The following is a 15,455-nucleotide window of genomic DNA, read 5'->3' on the forward strand; positions in this document are numbered from 1 at the left end:
TTAACTAAATTCCCACAAAAAATTTAAAGGCCCAGCACTCTTAAGGTCTATTATCGAATCAAAAGCGTAATTAAAAAAAGTTACAATTGGCTGCCAGTTTGGCAGTCTTTTTATAGTGAGTTAGCTAATCACCGGTTTGTTGGATGCTGTATTCTTTGTCAAGGGATCTAATAACAACGTTTTTGAGGGCTGAGGGACATAGTTTTAAGTGAAAAATAAGCAACCAAGTTTTGAAGAATGACATATTGTATTTATCCAGGCTAACCTGAGTCCCAGTTTTGCTGTTCGTTAGCCTCTATTTTGTGTCTCCCATGGGTTGAATCCAGATAGTTTGAAGTTTGTGTGGGACAGTGTTTTTTGTCTAATTCTAAGATAACAAACTTGTCTAATAACTAAAAAGGAAATAATCAACCAGTGAAGAAGATAGTTTTGTTAAATTTTTCTAAATAAACACTTTTCGTTAATATACTAAGATTTTCTTTCAAGGCAAAATAAAAAGTTTATAAATAAATATAAGTTTTATTGTTCGGTAAATTGTCATATTCCAGTTTTCTTTTAAATAAAGCTTATTTTGATAATTAAATAATAATTCAGAAAAGTTTGATATTACATTTCGACATAGACAGTCAGTATATCCTTTTCTATCATTTGGTAAATAACCAAAATTTTAAAGTCTGTTTTGTTATACGGTCAAATTCAATGTAAGTTTTGTTAATAAATTTGGATAGAAAAAAAAATAATTATGTAATATTTCTCTTTAAACCAGGAGTTTAAAATTATTTCTTTTAAAAAAATTTTTACCCTTAAAATTTTATAGGAAAAAAACTCCTTTCCAAGCAAGAGGATTTTTTAAACGGTGCCCATTTTAAATAGTTTAGAAATCTTCTTAGGTAGTGTTGCCCAGTACATCTCAGTAAGTATTTTTTTGATTTTTTTTTTCGTAGTTAATTTTTTCCAGTCCCTCCTTCCAACCCCATATAAGCATATAATAAACTGTTACACCCTGTATATGCCCTGCAAAGAGGTCATCATTATAGACATTATATACAATAGGCTCTTATTATAGGTGGTAAACTCGGTGGTACTCCTGCCAGAGGAGTAAATAGTATGGATAACCGATGCTAGCTACTTTAACACGGATAATCTGAGCAGATGGATTGGAGTGAACTATTTTCAGGAAAAGAATTTGCAGTAGTACTTTTTTAGATATAGTTTTTTGATCAGACCAGCGTGCCAAATCTGATTGAATGTTTTTAGACATGTAGAAAGATGCAGATAGCTTGACTGTTGTGCTCATTTATTGCTTGAGAAGTGGAGAATGCTGCTTCTATCAATGCGTTGGGTATGGAGTGACCGGCTCTGAATCCAAATGGAATATTTGGTATAATGTAATGTGCCTCTAGGTATTCTACTAGTTTTTTCTTGAGCATTTTCTCGTAGATTTAGCTTAGAGTACTTATGAGAGAAATTGTTCTATAGGATTCAGCACTGGTAGTAGATTTACCTGGTTTGGAAATCATGATGGTGCTGTCTATTTTCCAGGAGTTAGAAAAATATTCCAGCTGGAGGCTTGCATTGATGATTTGGGCTAGCACAGGGAAGATGGGTTCTAGAAGTTGTTTAAGACATCTTCTGTGAGATTCCTTACTGGTGATTTTTAGTCACTAATAATATTTATGATACATGGCGTTTTTCTGTTATATAGATAGAAGAAATTTATTTTGACACTTTTTTAGTGTTATAATAATTACTGATGCTTCTTAGTTGATGTAATTATTTTATTCTCGCTTTGTTCTTCTGTCCTATACTCTATCTACATTATGTAGATAGAGATATTTTTATATATTTTTTTCAAGTTTTCCTATTTTCCATTCAGTCGCTTTAAGGATACAGTTCCTGATATATTATAGCCATCAGTTTCACATATTGAATAATCTTACTTCCTTTTAGATTACATTATATATCGTTTGACGTGATTTGTTTAGAAGTTTATTTATATTTAATTTTAAGGTTTATCCACTACAATTTTGAAATTATTGCGTATTTTTTTATTTTCAAAGTAAATGACTTAAAGGTGACAGAATTCGCTGACTGATAATCGTACCGATTATCTTATTTCTAGCTGGAGCTTACACAATATTTCTGCATTACCTTCTGTAAACTTTATTGTCTTGCATTATATTGATTGTGTACTAATTTTTAAATTGAAGTCGTTCTCCTACTCATTGGAATAGGAAGAGAACTTTTGCAGTCGGAGTATACTTATTTGTAATAGACATGTTAATAATACTGTGAATGTGTTCTTAAAAATGTGGTTTTATCGTCGGTTCCTGAAGATATGCTATAGCGACCACGTTACTAACCAGGAGGTTTTATTTAGCATGCAAAAAGAAAAACCGTTATTAACCACAATAAAAACAGACTAAATCGTATACGTTGGTTACATCATGAGGAACAGCGAAAGATATGGGTTGCTGGAATTAATTATTCAAGGAAAAGTAGAAAGAAAACAAGAACCAGGAAGGCGAAGAATTTCCTGGCTGAAAATTCTACGTACGTAGTTCAACACAACAACCAAAAATCCTTTCAGAGCAGCAGTTTGCAAAATACAGATTGCCATGATGGTCGGCAACATCTGAAATGGACAGACACTATAAGAAGAAGAAGCTCTTAAAAAAGTATTTTCCTTAATGGCCATTAGGGCTCAAAATTATATACATCCTCTTTTTTGTTTTGTATATACTTTTGTAGAATTTGAGTAACAATGTTCTTGCCACATGAGCTTTTGTCTTCCTCATAACCTACAACCTGAAGGATATAGCTAACTTTTAATGTCCAACATTTAATGTAATTATCTGTAGTTCTCTTACATTTTTTTAAGTAAAAATAAATTGTTTTAAAATTTAATGTCATAATGAAATAAGTTGTGAGTTAACCAATACTGGTATCTCTTATTCATTATTTTTAATAATTTTCGTTAGATTTTTTAAGAGTCTAACAAAAAGTTTTGATTAAAACTGACTTATAATTTCTACCTGGACTATCAAAACACTATTGTAATTAAAATCGACTATAACTCTTATAAAATAATTAAAAATAATACATAATAGCATTCAAAGTTTTCCCATTGAAATAATTTTCCGCAGGACTGAGAAGAAAAGAATCTGCAACAAAAAGATCTCTAACTTTTGTAATAATACTAAATAAGAGTTTCTTTTTATATAGTCGAGTGGACCTTTATTGATCCTACTTAGGTAAACCGACGGAAAAAAGAAAAGGGAAATAAAAATGAAGTAGGTAAAAGCCGTGTATTTTGATAAAAATCAGATTCTTGTGGATCTCAACAAACGTTTTTAACAACGACTGCGAGGATACTTCAGGTTTCTATTGTTTTTAGTGAGATGATATTTACATTTTTATAGATATCCTTAGGCTGCTCATGGTATTGTGAAACTGTAAAAGAACAAAGAATTTCGTTTTTTATTCCAAGACTTTTTCTGGATTTTCGTATTTTGTTTGATTTTTAAGAAGCGAAAAATTTTCATTTAAACTTCGTAATATAAAAATAATATTGTGTATTTAAATTTAAATACTTGTAGAGAAGAAGTCCTAAAATCCTTCGATTAACGATCAAAGTTTCCCTGCAGTAATATTCCTGATTCTACAGCTTAAGGGTTAAGGCATCGGGATAACTAACTATTTAATATTAGAAAAAAAGAAAATGTTAAAAAACACAGCAACAAGCCTCGAAACGAACAAGAAAAACAAAGACGACCGAAAGACTGCGAATATGAATAGTAATTCATTTATTTTATTGGAGAGGCTTTCTATGTTCCATTTTCTAAGGGCCGATTGTTCGAACACTAATCAAAACTTGATGGTAATCAAATATTTAATTAAAATCAAATACATTATATTTTGAGGTTATCTTGATTGATATATTTTATTCAATTTTATTATTTTGCGTTTTAATTTAAAATAAACCATAATTAAACTGTTTCTGATGTTAATTTCATGTTTTTATTTACAAATCAATAATAATAATAATAAGCAATTTTTAATAATTTTGACAGCTGCTGTGACGTATTTGATTGTAATAAAATATTTGATTACAATCAAGTTTTGATTAGCGTTCGAACAATCAGCTCTTAGAAAATGGAACATAGAAAGCTTCTCCAATAAAATAAATTAATTACTATTCAAATTGAAACTGAGAAAATTGAGGGTGATGAGGTCATCCTAACAGAAACAAAAGAGAAAGAAGAAGGATCAGAACATCTCTAACAATACGATAATTTATAGTCACGAGATAAAAGACCAAAGATAGTCCAACAAGTGGTATCAATAATGATACCTAAGGTATGTAACTTAAACACCAAGAAAATTTAAAGATCCAATCAATACAGAACAAACTGAAATAACAAAAGAAAGAAGCTACAATCTAAATAGCCTAAAAAGACCCTACAAAAATATATTAGATGCTAAATTAAACACCAAAAACCATTTTAACTCAATAGAACTGTAACTGTACTTACAGAGATGTCCTGGGCAACACTGCACAAGAATATTCCTAAACTGTTTAAAATAGGACGCCGTTTAAAAAAATTCTCTTGTTGCTTGTAAAGAAAGGCTTTTCTTTCCAAAAAGATTTCAAGGGTGACTATCTTTTTTTTAAGAAATAATTTTTAAACTTCTGGTTTAAAGAGACACAATATATATTTATTTTTATTTCACATAAACAGGTATTACAAATAAAAATTTTTAAATTTATCAACAAACCTTACATTAAATTGGACCTTCTAACAAAATAGAATTAAAACTATGCTCATTAACAAATGTTACGTTGAACCTTCTACCAAAATAGACTTTAAAATTATGGTTATGTACCAAATGATAGATAAGGATATCCGGTGATTATCTTACTTTACATAGACTCCCTCATAGCATTTTGAAATTAAATCACCTTTTTATCAAAACTCATGAATTAAATGAAAGCTTGGCGGTTTTTAAAACTTTTTGCGATGTTTTACCATTCAGATTAAAATTTGTTTTCTTTGACCGCTACGCTAACGAATTTTCGATGACAAAATCCGGACTCAAACAATGAAATCGACTGTTCTGGCGGCCGGTCCACCGAGTAGTGACTTTATCCTCAAAAATGATGCTCTTGTTTTTCCCACCAACTCAAGTGGAAATATTCCTGTTTATTTCGTGCCCAAATATCTAGGCGGAACAAAGATCAATCGAAAGAACAATTATAATTATTATAAACAAACTCGAAAATGTTTACATTACCAATCTTAGAGACGCAAAAAGGTTAAGAATCTTTTTCGGTGCTTTATTATATACGGAGTGAAACGAAAATGCTATAGAGCAAAACAAACATATAAACGATCGTACACACACATACAAGCAAATGAAGTAATCGGACTATATGAAGCAGATAAAAATAAAAGACCCCTATTTGTGGGATCAGGAAATCGAAACTGAAATCGAGGATAAAAGGCAAAGAATATCAATGATGTGGTCTCATAGAAAACAGCCCAAACAAGAGTCAGAAAAAAGAATAACTTAGAAAAGGAACAAAAGTTGGGAAAATAATTTAAACAAGAGACATCCATACATAAGTGGTAGAAGAATCTCTGAAGGCATTAAAGTAATAAAGAACATACGGAAACAAAATGGAAGACACATCATATCACCAGTAATAATATAAAAATGAAAAAAAAAACACTACTTTACTAACTGAAACCAGAAACTTATTTATAAATGCTAAAAATATAGACGCTAACGAACGGATGGTGGCATCCTTAATAAGAACACAGGAATCAGACATAAAAAAAATTTGTAAGGAGCTGACAAACGGAAAAGCCCCTGGCCCTAGTGACATGCCTTTTAAGCTAATAAAATATGCAAGTAGGCACCAATTAACCCAATTATTTTAGAATTGTATTAACAGAGCTTAAAGACCGACAAAATGAAAATAATCTTACATTTCATTACCATAATTCTGGCTTACACCCCTGTATACGTCCTAGCCTCCAAAACTATTTCGATTCAGTCGTCAGTATCCATTGTTCTTCTTCACATAGCACGTATTCTCATAGTTCTCATGTCTTTATCGATATTGTCAAGGAACCTTGTTTTGGTGCTTCTTCTTTTTCTCTGATCAATGGGTCTATCAAGAAGTATTTTTCTAGCTAAGTCAGTTTGTTTCATCCTCAATACATGTTCTACCCAACTCAAACGTCCTATCTTATTGTCATCCATTTTAACAATACATTGGAAAGACAGCAAATACATCTGTGAAAATTACCAGGTAATAGCGGTCACAAACTCAATCAAGTCGGGTATATGAAACAATACTTCTTCTTACTCTTTGGTTTCTCAGCACTCTATTCTTCCAACCACCCTCTCTGATGCCTCTATCTATTTTCTAGCATTTTCTATGTATGTTTTCTCTCCGTCTCCTTCTCGGCGCCGACGGGTCCCAGTCAAAGATTATTTTCGACCACCTATGCTCTGGCATTCTCTGCACATGTCCATACCACTACAGGACTCCGTTTTCCAACTTGATTGTAATTGAGTATTATATTTCCATTCTATTCCATCGCTGTTCTTATTTTATCCTCTTTGCTGATTTGTAGACATTTTCTCATAAAGCCCAATCTAATGGAAACCTAACCTAACCTTACCTAATTGTTCTTTTTTGTCAGCAACAACAATTGTTGTCACTGGCCATACTTCCGCTTCATAATATTCAGTATTATGCTCTGAAAGATACTGTTTTTTAAACAGGTAAAAGAAATAATAAGTTAGACTTACTCACAATCAATTTAATTTAACTAATCGGACGACCGGTTTCGCTTTCTATAATATGCAAAGCATCTTCAGGTCACGATACAAAGTTAAAATGCTGAAAATAATAATCCCATATTAGGGTGTTGTCTAATAAAGATAAAACATAGGTAGGTGATATAAACTATATAAATTACAGTAATTATGCCAATATTACATGTCTGTGGTTTTATAAATGAATAAAATGTTTAAGCAGACAAGGTAAGACCCACAAATTGGTAACATAGTCTATTAAACTGTAATGAATTAATAAATAAACAAATAAATAAACATTACTTACATGCCGGTACTCTATTAATTGATGGCTGAAAAAACATGGTTCAAACTATCTTGTATTGTTGATTGGAGAATTCAGGTCAACGATTGTAATTGTTTAACAGTAAACGGGGAAGTTCTTGAGGAGACAGATTTTATCCAATGAAGTAGAGATAGGTGAAATGTATTGTTTGTTTGATGAAAGTAATGTTCTATACCATTAAGTTCTTTAAAGTTATTTATATTTATTCTGGAGATATATTTATGAAATGTGTGTTATTTATTGAGATTTTATGTTTTGTTTTGGAAGGTGACAGTTGTAAGACAATGAATAAGAATGGATGTACAAATTGTGTGGGTGTGCAATTATATAAGCTTGTGGTTATCAAATTTCTTTGATAAAGTTGTTGCAATATCTGGCAAATTTTGTAAAGTCAAAAAATTTTTATGTTAAAATTAAATTAAGACACTTTTACACACACAGAAACACACAGAAAACACTTAAAAAACGGGGGACGAAACAGATATTTAATTTAAAAAGGGGGAGTATTTTAAAAAGAACTACATTTCTTACTAGGAGACAATGAGTTTTTTATGCTATATATCAGATTTTAGAGGTTAACCCTCTATTGCATGAATTTATTTTATTTTATTTTTGACGAAATAAAATAAAATTATATTAAATTACTCTTAATAGATGTATGTAGAATTCACCGATATATATAGTTTTTTGAAAATGATCCAGTTTTTGAAAAAAAAAATGTGTGCCCATTTGGGAACATTATGTATAAAAACTTTTATTAGAACCAATTGTCATACACATTAGATAGATGTATTGTCAGTAACACACTATTCCAAATTGTGAAACTTCTTAAAACAATTACTTTTAGAATGAAAGCATAAATGCACCTTACATTTCTCGCACTGGACCCTTGATTTTCCTTTACAGTTTATCAACTTACATCTTTCCCTGTTTACAGTCCAGTTTGGCCAGTGTGAAAACTGATCTGTTTGTACATATATATTGGGTCTACGTTCAATGCATCTTCTTTTGGATGGTTGTTCGGGTGTAGAACTTCTAGGACGACCTACTTTTTTTTTTGTAAAAGACCACTGTTAGTTAGTTGTTCAGCTAGAATTGTTTTGAAATTCAGCAGTGGTATAATCTCTTCAGTTTTTCCAATTTGTTTTTTAATTCGCCTGTCTAATAGCCAAGCATTGACTACTGCTACATCCAGCATATGATAGAAAATACGGTGGTACCATTTTTTACTTTTGATTTTGATTGGATATAATCCCAATAAGGAATCTTGCAGATCCACACCGCCCATGTGCCTGTTGTATTGTTGTACAATGTCTGGGCAATCAATTTCTTTCCTAGTTCTTTCGGTGCGAAAGAATCTTTCCACTTTGGCTGTTGGTTGAGTTCCACAATAATCTGACAGTAAAGACACAATTTTGTTGTCACACCACTGGACTGTATGTATTGCAGTATTCTCATACGTGCCAGAGTGTTCCTGAATGCTACCCCTTTGTAATTTTTTAATTTCCTTCTTTTTCCAACCTTTATAATTGAGAATTCGATTTGTACGGATTGTTGCGATAGAATGTATGCCTCGTTTTGACAAATATGACACCAGTGGTATGCTTGAAAAATAATTATCATAGAAGAGTTTGTGATGTTTATTGGATGGTACTTCTCTGCTCAACCGAACTACAACATTACTAGCAGCTCCCAAATTTACTTCATTCGATAATTCTGTGTAACCATCTTTTCCAGCCAAAATTTCAAAATTATATAAAAATCCTGAGATTCCTGAGAGAACCCACATCTTGTATCCCCATTTATGAGGCTTTTTCGGATTGTATGTCTTCATGCTCGAACGTCCTTTGAACGATATAACTTGTTCGTCACAAGATAAGTGTTCTTCTAAAGGTATTTGCAAACACGATCTTTTTATTTGTTCAATCAGAGGCGCTATTTTGTCAAGACTGCGCGTATTTTCTAAATTATTACTAAAATGAAGAAACCTTTTGACTGTTTCAAAACGATTGATAGGCATTACATCTCAACTTGTGAAATTCTTGTTGTCGGAGCCCAATAGCGTCTTGTATTAGGTTGTCTTATTAGAGACATCCACAGCAATATCCCCATAAAATTTTCAATTTCTACAGGACATGTGGTAATTGGCTTTTGTGGATTTGTTTGAGCGCTGTATATACAAGTTTGTCGAACTACCTCAATTAGAAAATCTGGTGTCAAAAAAAAACTAAACAATTTGTAAGGAGAGTTGAGCTGCAATATGTTGATTGGAAGTAATTCACTACCTTCAAAATGCAGTTCATCTATATTTCGCACAGTTTTTGAAGGATGCCATGTCATTTGACTTTTTTTGCTAGATTTTTGTTTAGTAGGTAGTTCAGTATCCGAATCATCGGTTGATAAATTATCATCTTCATTATCAGAGTCTTCTTGACTGTCAATGATTACTCTGGGCCGGGTGGTTTGTGCAGCTAACGGCTCAACATTATCTTCATCAGATAGTTCCGAATCTTCACTTTCAGATGGAATCTGTCGTAACTTATAGGGCTGAATAGTTTTTGCTTTATTGTTGTAAAACGATGTTGGTGGAATACTTTCAAATTCATCCATTTTTTTTCTAAAAAAAAAAAGTTTACTTCAGGTTTATTCAAATTAATTTATTTAAACCAATAATGCATTAAATAAGTACCAACTTGATAAAAACAAGCTATAAAATATTAAATTTTTTCAGTTTCAAAATTTACTTTTAGCACACAATGTTCCCGTACGGGAACAGTAATACTTTGGGGCAAATTCTAACAACAACAAAGTAAATTTATTATTTCAATATATCAGTAGATCCTTACAACACTTATAAACGCGTATATAATTTTTATTTATCAAACTTACCTTATTTTTAGCTGATATTTGAAAATAAAATACACGTGCTAAACAAACAACTTACTCGAAGGTCACTTCAAACAAAACTGCTATTTATTGAAATAACCGGTGGGTATATCGGCAACACACAATACACATCTAAGAATGAACGTTCCCAAAAGGGAATAAGATGTGTACGCGCTTAAAATTGTCGATAGCAAATACTCATGGAAATTTTATATATTGAGTTCCCGTTTGGGTCCATTATGCAATAGAGGGTCTTGACAAATGTAGGTTAAAGTGTGACAGTTCTTCTTCTATTTTTAAATGCTGTAAGTTAAGTTATCTAGTTTATGAAATAAGCTGATATTAATAAATGTCTAAAATTTTTAATTTTAATTTTAGATATCAAAGTTATTTGATGTGTTAATATTGGCATACTTTAACAAACTTTAAATAATTGATTTCAATGTAACAATATAAATAATTGTAATACTTATTCTATGATAACTAACTCGGCTTAGTCAAAGTTACAGAACAAACTTAAGTGATTATTTGTTAATTAAATTAAATATGTACATTTGTAGTCAAAATGTATAAGTTTGTAATTTTGTTATACGTTATACATTTTGACTACAAATGTACATATTTAATTTAATTAACAAATAATCACTTAAGTTTGTTCTGTAACTTTGACTAAGCTGAGTTAGTTATCATAGAATAAGTATTACAATTATTTATATTGTTACATTGAAATCAATTATTTAAAGTTTGTTAAAGTATGCCAATATTAACACATCAAATAACTTTGATATCTAAAATTAAAATTAAAAATTTTAGACATTTATTAATATCAGCTTATTTCATAAACTAGATAACTTAACTTACAGCATTTAAAAATAGAAGAAGAACTGTCACACTTTAACCTACATTTGTCAAGTTTACCTCTAAAATCTGATATATAGCATAAAAAAACTCATTGTCTCCTAGTAAGAAATGTAGTTCTTTTTAAAATACTCCCCCTTTTTAAATTAAATGTCTGTTTCGTCCCCCGTTTTTTAAGTGTTTTCTGTGTGTTTCTGTGTGTGTAAAAGTGTCTTAATTTAATTTTAACATAAAAATTTTTTGACTTTACAAAATTTGCCAGATATTGCAACAACTTTATCAAAGAAATTTGATAACCACAAGCTTATATAATTGCACACCCACACAATTTGTACATCCATTCTTATTCATTGTCTTACAACTGTCACCTTCCAAAACAAAACATAAAATCTCAATAAATAACACACATTTCATAAATATATCTCCAGAATAAATATAAATAACTTTAAAGAACTTAATGGTATAGAACATTACTTTCATCAAACAAACAATACATTTCACCTATCTCTACTTCATTGGATAAAATCTGTCTCCTCAAGAACTTCCCCGTTTACTGTTAAACAATTACAATAGTTGACCTGAGTTCTCCAATCAACAATACAAGATAGTTTGAACCATGTTTTTTCAACCATCAATTAATAGAGTACCGGCATGTAAGTAATGTTTATTTATTTATTAATTCATTACAGTTTAATAGACTATGTTACCAATTTGTGAGTCTTACCTTATCTGCTTAAACATTTTATTCATTTATAAAACCACAGACATGTAATATTGGCATAATTACTGTAATTTATATAGTTTATATCACCTACCTATGTTTTATCTTTATTAGACAACACCCTAATATGGCATTATTATTTTCAGCATTTTAACTTTGTATCGTGACCTGAAGATGCTTTGCATATTATGGAAAGCGAAACCGGTCGTCCGATTAGTTAAATTAAATTGATTATGAGTAAGTCTAACTTATTATTTCTTTTACCTTTTGAAATGGACTCACACAAGCAACACATTCATGATACTGTTTTTTGTTTTCTTTGGTTAGAGTTTTGACCATTTCACCCCGTTGAGTGTTTTTGTGGCTTGTTTTAAAATAACCGACTCATTGTCGTTTCTAATTTTATCATTTTTAAATCATCCCACTACATCTTTATCTTTCTTTCCTATGTAGCTGTTAACTTATTCAATTAGTAGAATATTTTCTTTCTCTTTGCCTTGTCTAATACATCTTCTATTACTTCGAAAAAATCTTCCTTTTCCCTTATCGTCGCATTGTCATTCATTGCATATACTCCAACAATTATTGTTGGTTATCCAAATATGTTTATGCTAATTTTCATTATTAATTTTTTTTTGTTTCACTTAAAATTATATTATATCTGTGCCTAGTCTTTCGATTTCTGGGAGTATTTCATTTTGTTTCGTTGCGTTTCCTTGTACAGTACACGTATCTATTCTAATAATGTTTTGCCCAAGTCGCATATCGTTCAAATTCCGAGGCTGCGTTGGATTGTTTTTTCCGAGTTTTGGGTAGCACTCCCAGCTCCTCAATCATCTATTCTTGTAAGAACCATAATTCCTGTTCGTTAATCGTTATCATTTTCACATTGAATCTAGGTATGTTATCGGTAAATTCATCCAGGATACTGGGAGGGAAATAACAGGTTTGGATATGAACTAAGGGTGAGACGATGGTTTCCCCTGTATGATATTAGAAGATAAACCAAGGCTCGCGTAGGCACAGGCGCATCCTTGAAGGATATCTGTCTGATATTGGGATTATATTAAATATCTACCCACTACTCATGGAACAATACTAAAAAATATAATCGAAAGGGAGTGCAAAGATATAGAAACACAACAGGCAAGCAAGAGGTAAATTTACTATATGTCGACATTAAAAAGCACATGATACTGAAGAAGCCATGAGATTCTACACCAGTCGCTCTGATGAGTCTTGCTAAGACGAAATACGTATAAGCAAATACTAGAGGCACTATATGTAAAATCAAATCTTAACTGTCTATTTTATAACTTATAGAACTATCTTGAGATGTCTACTGTGACGTATTTATATGTCTATTTGACTTTTACAAAGCATTCGACCAAACACAACACAGAAGGCTTGCAAATATACAACAGAACACAAAATAGATGATCAGGATGTGAGAATCATTACCAATTTATTCTGTTATCAAAAAGCCATAAACGATTGGACCAACATAAATCTAAAAAGACACCTATAAGACGAGGAATAAGACAGTGATGTGGACTGTCTCCTTTACAAAATAGAAAATAAGATATCGCAAGCAATAGAAATACGTAGAGGAGTACGACAGGGATGCATTTTGTCACCGCTGCTATTTAATGTTTATAGTGAAAGCATCTGCCAGGAAACCCTTCTGCAAGCAAACGAAGAAATCATAATCAATGGAGAGGTTGTAAATAATATTCGATACGCAGACGAGACTGTACTAGTCGCAAGAACAGTAGAAGAATTACAATGATTACTTACAAATATAAATATTGCCTGCAACAATTATGGCATAAGTATCAATATAAAAAAAACCAAGTATATGGTCTTCAGTAAGAACATGACACAACCAGCACATATTAGTATAAACGGCATTCAAATTGAAAAAGTATCATGTTACAAATACTTGGGTACTTCAATAAACGAAACTTTAGACCAAAACAATGAAATAAAACGACGTATTGAAATTGCCAGGGCCACTTTCATAAATATGAGGAAATATAAGCTCTCTTCTGCAACAGACATATAAGCATCCCTCTCCGATTAAGAATGCTAAGGGGCTACGTATTTAACACGCTATTATACGGTGTAAAGGCCTGGACTCTCAAGCAGAACAATATAAAAAATATTGAAAGTTTCGAGATGTGGTGCTACCGTCGAATGCTGAAAATAAGTTGGGTTGAAAGAGTTACAAACTTTGAAGTAATGCAAAGGATAGGAAAAGACCCAGAAATTTTGTCAACGATCAAACGAAGAAAACTCGAATATTCACCTGATGAGAGGACATAAATAGGTATTACTTCAAAATATAATGTAAGGAAAAATAGAAGGAAAACGGAATCCAGGCCGTAGAAGAATGTCATGTTTGCGTAATTTGAGAGAGTGGTTTGGCTGTACCACTAATGAACTCTTTAGGTCAGCTGTAAACAAGGTCAGGATAGCCTTGATGATTTCCAATCGCCGATAAGAGTGGCACAAAAAGAAGAAGAAGTCTCCTTTACTATTTAATGTGTTAAGGAGAGATATTTAAAGAGACACAAGAAGCCGTAAATGACGGTATGTTAACGAAACACTAGTGAATAATCTCAGATATGCAGATAATACAATACTCTTTGCGGACAGCAAAGAAGGGCTGAAGATTTTGGTTGATCTCACTACACAGTACTTCGAGAGGTATGGAATGGCCCTAAATACAAAAACAAACAAAAATCATGATTGCCAGTGAGAACAAGATTGAAGGACAAAAAATTTACGTTAAAGAAAAGGCTTTAGAGAAAGTATCCAGATACAATTACCTCGGATGTGAGCTAAATGAACAATGGAACCGAATCCTTAAAATATATCGACGCATTGAGATGGTCAGAAGCGCTTTTAATAAGATTCAAGCGGTATTAGGCAATGGAAAAATTGGGAATAAAAATTAGAATTAGAGTCTCAAGATGCTACGTATTCTCTGTGTTTTAAATGGAGTTGAAGCCTAGACAATTACGGATGTAACTGAAAAAATACTTGCCATCTTTAAGATGTGGTGTTATTGAAGAATGTGGAAAATATCGAGGACAGCTCACCTAACAAACACGAAAATCTTAAGGAAGATAAAAAGAAAAAAAAAATACTCAACATCATGAAGAAAAGAAAAATTAGCTACTTTGGTTACATATTAACAAATAAAAAATATGAGTTAGGTTACACAAGGAAAGGTAAAAGGAAACCAAGAACTGAGGAGATGACGCACATTCTAGTTCAAAAATTCAAGTTAGTGAAATGAAAAAACAACAATATTCAGAACTACTGCAGATAGAGTAAAATGAGCTATGATAATCGACAATGTCCCAATATCCATCAAGAATGAGAAGGAGTAAGAAGAACCAAATGCATTAAAAACGAATCTCTATTTTATATATCATTTAAAAATAAAATTATATTTCGAACATAAAAATGTTATAACTTACATTTTTTTATTAAAAAATACTTTTAATACTTTCCTATTACCTCTTATGTTTATATAAATTTTAAATGTATATATTCAAATACTTTAATGGTAAATTCAAATTAAATTTACTTTAATTCTTTCTTTTTGAAACATATTTAAGTCAGTTACATGTAAAGAATCTTATATTCTATATTTCAGGTCTATTTATATTCCTTATCTTCGTATGCAAAAGGAGAAACTACGTACGATTCAAGAAGTCGAGTGCCGTTGAAAGAATAAGGAAAATATCTCTTTCGACTTCGAGAAAGACAAGCTTAACCACTCTCGCTAATGTACAGACGGGTCTTAATATGCAATGTAAATAA

At 31.3% G+C, this 15,455-nt stretch overlaps 1 protein-coding gene across 1 annotated transcript in view; it reads left to right on the plus strand.

Annotated features, from left to right (window-relative positions):
* Window positions 1–15,455, plus strand: part of LOC140446460 (G-protein coupled receptor Mth2-like) — a 104,927-nt gene extending 89,472 nt beyond the window's left edge. The window contains exon 7 of the mRNA XM_072539013.1: window positions 15,289–15,455. Within this exon, the coding sequence (XP_072395114.1) occupies window positions 15,289–15,455 (167 nt within the window). The remainder of the gene's footprint in view (window positions 1–15,288) is intronic.

This window comes from Diabrotica undecimpunctata, chromosome 7 (assembly GCF_040954645.1).
Source record: "Diabrotica undecimpunctata isolate CICGRU chromosome 7, icDiaUnde3, whole genome shotgun sequence".
Lineage (NCBI taxonomy): Eukaryota > Metazoa > Arthropoda > Insecta > Coleoptera > Chrysomelidae > Diabrotica > Diabrotica undecimpunctata.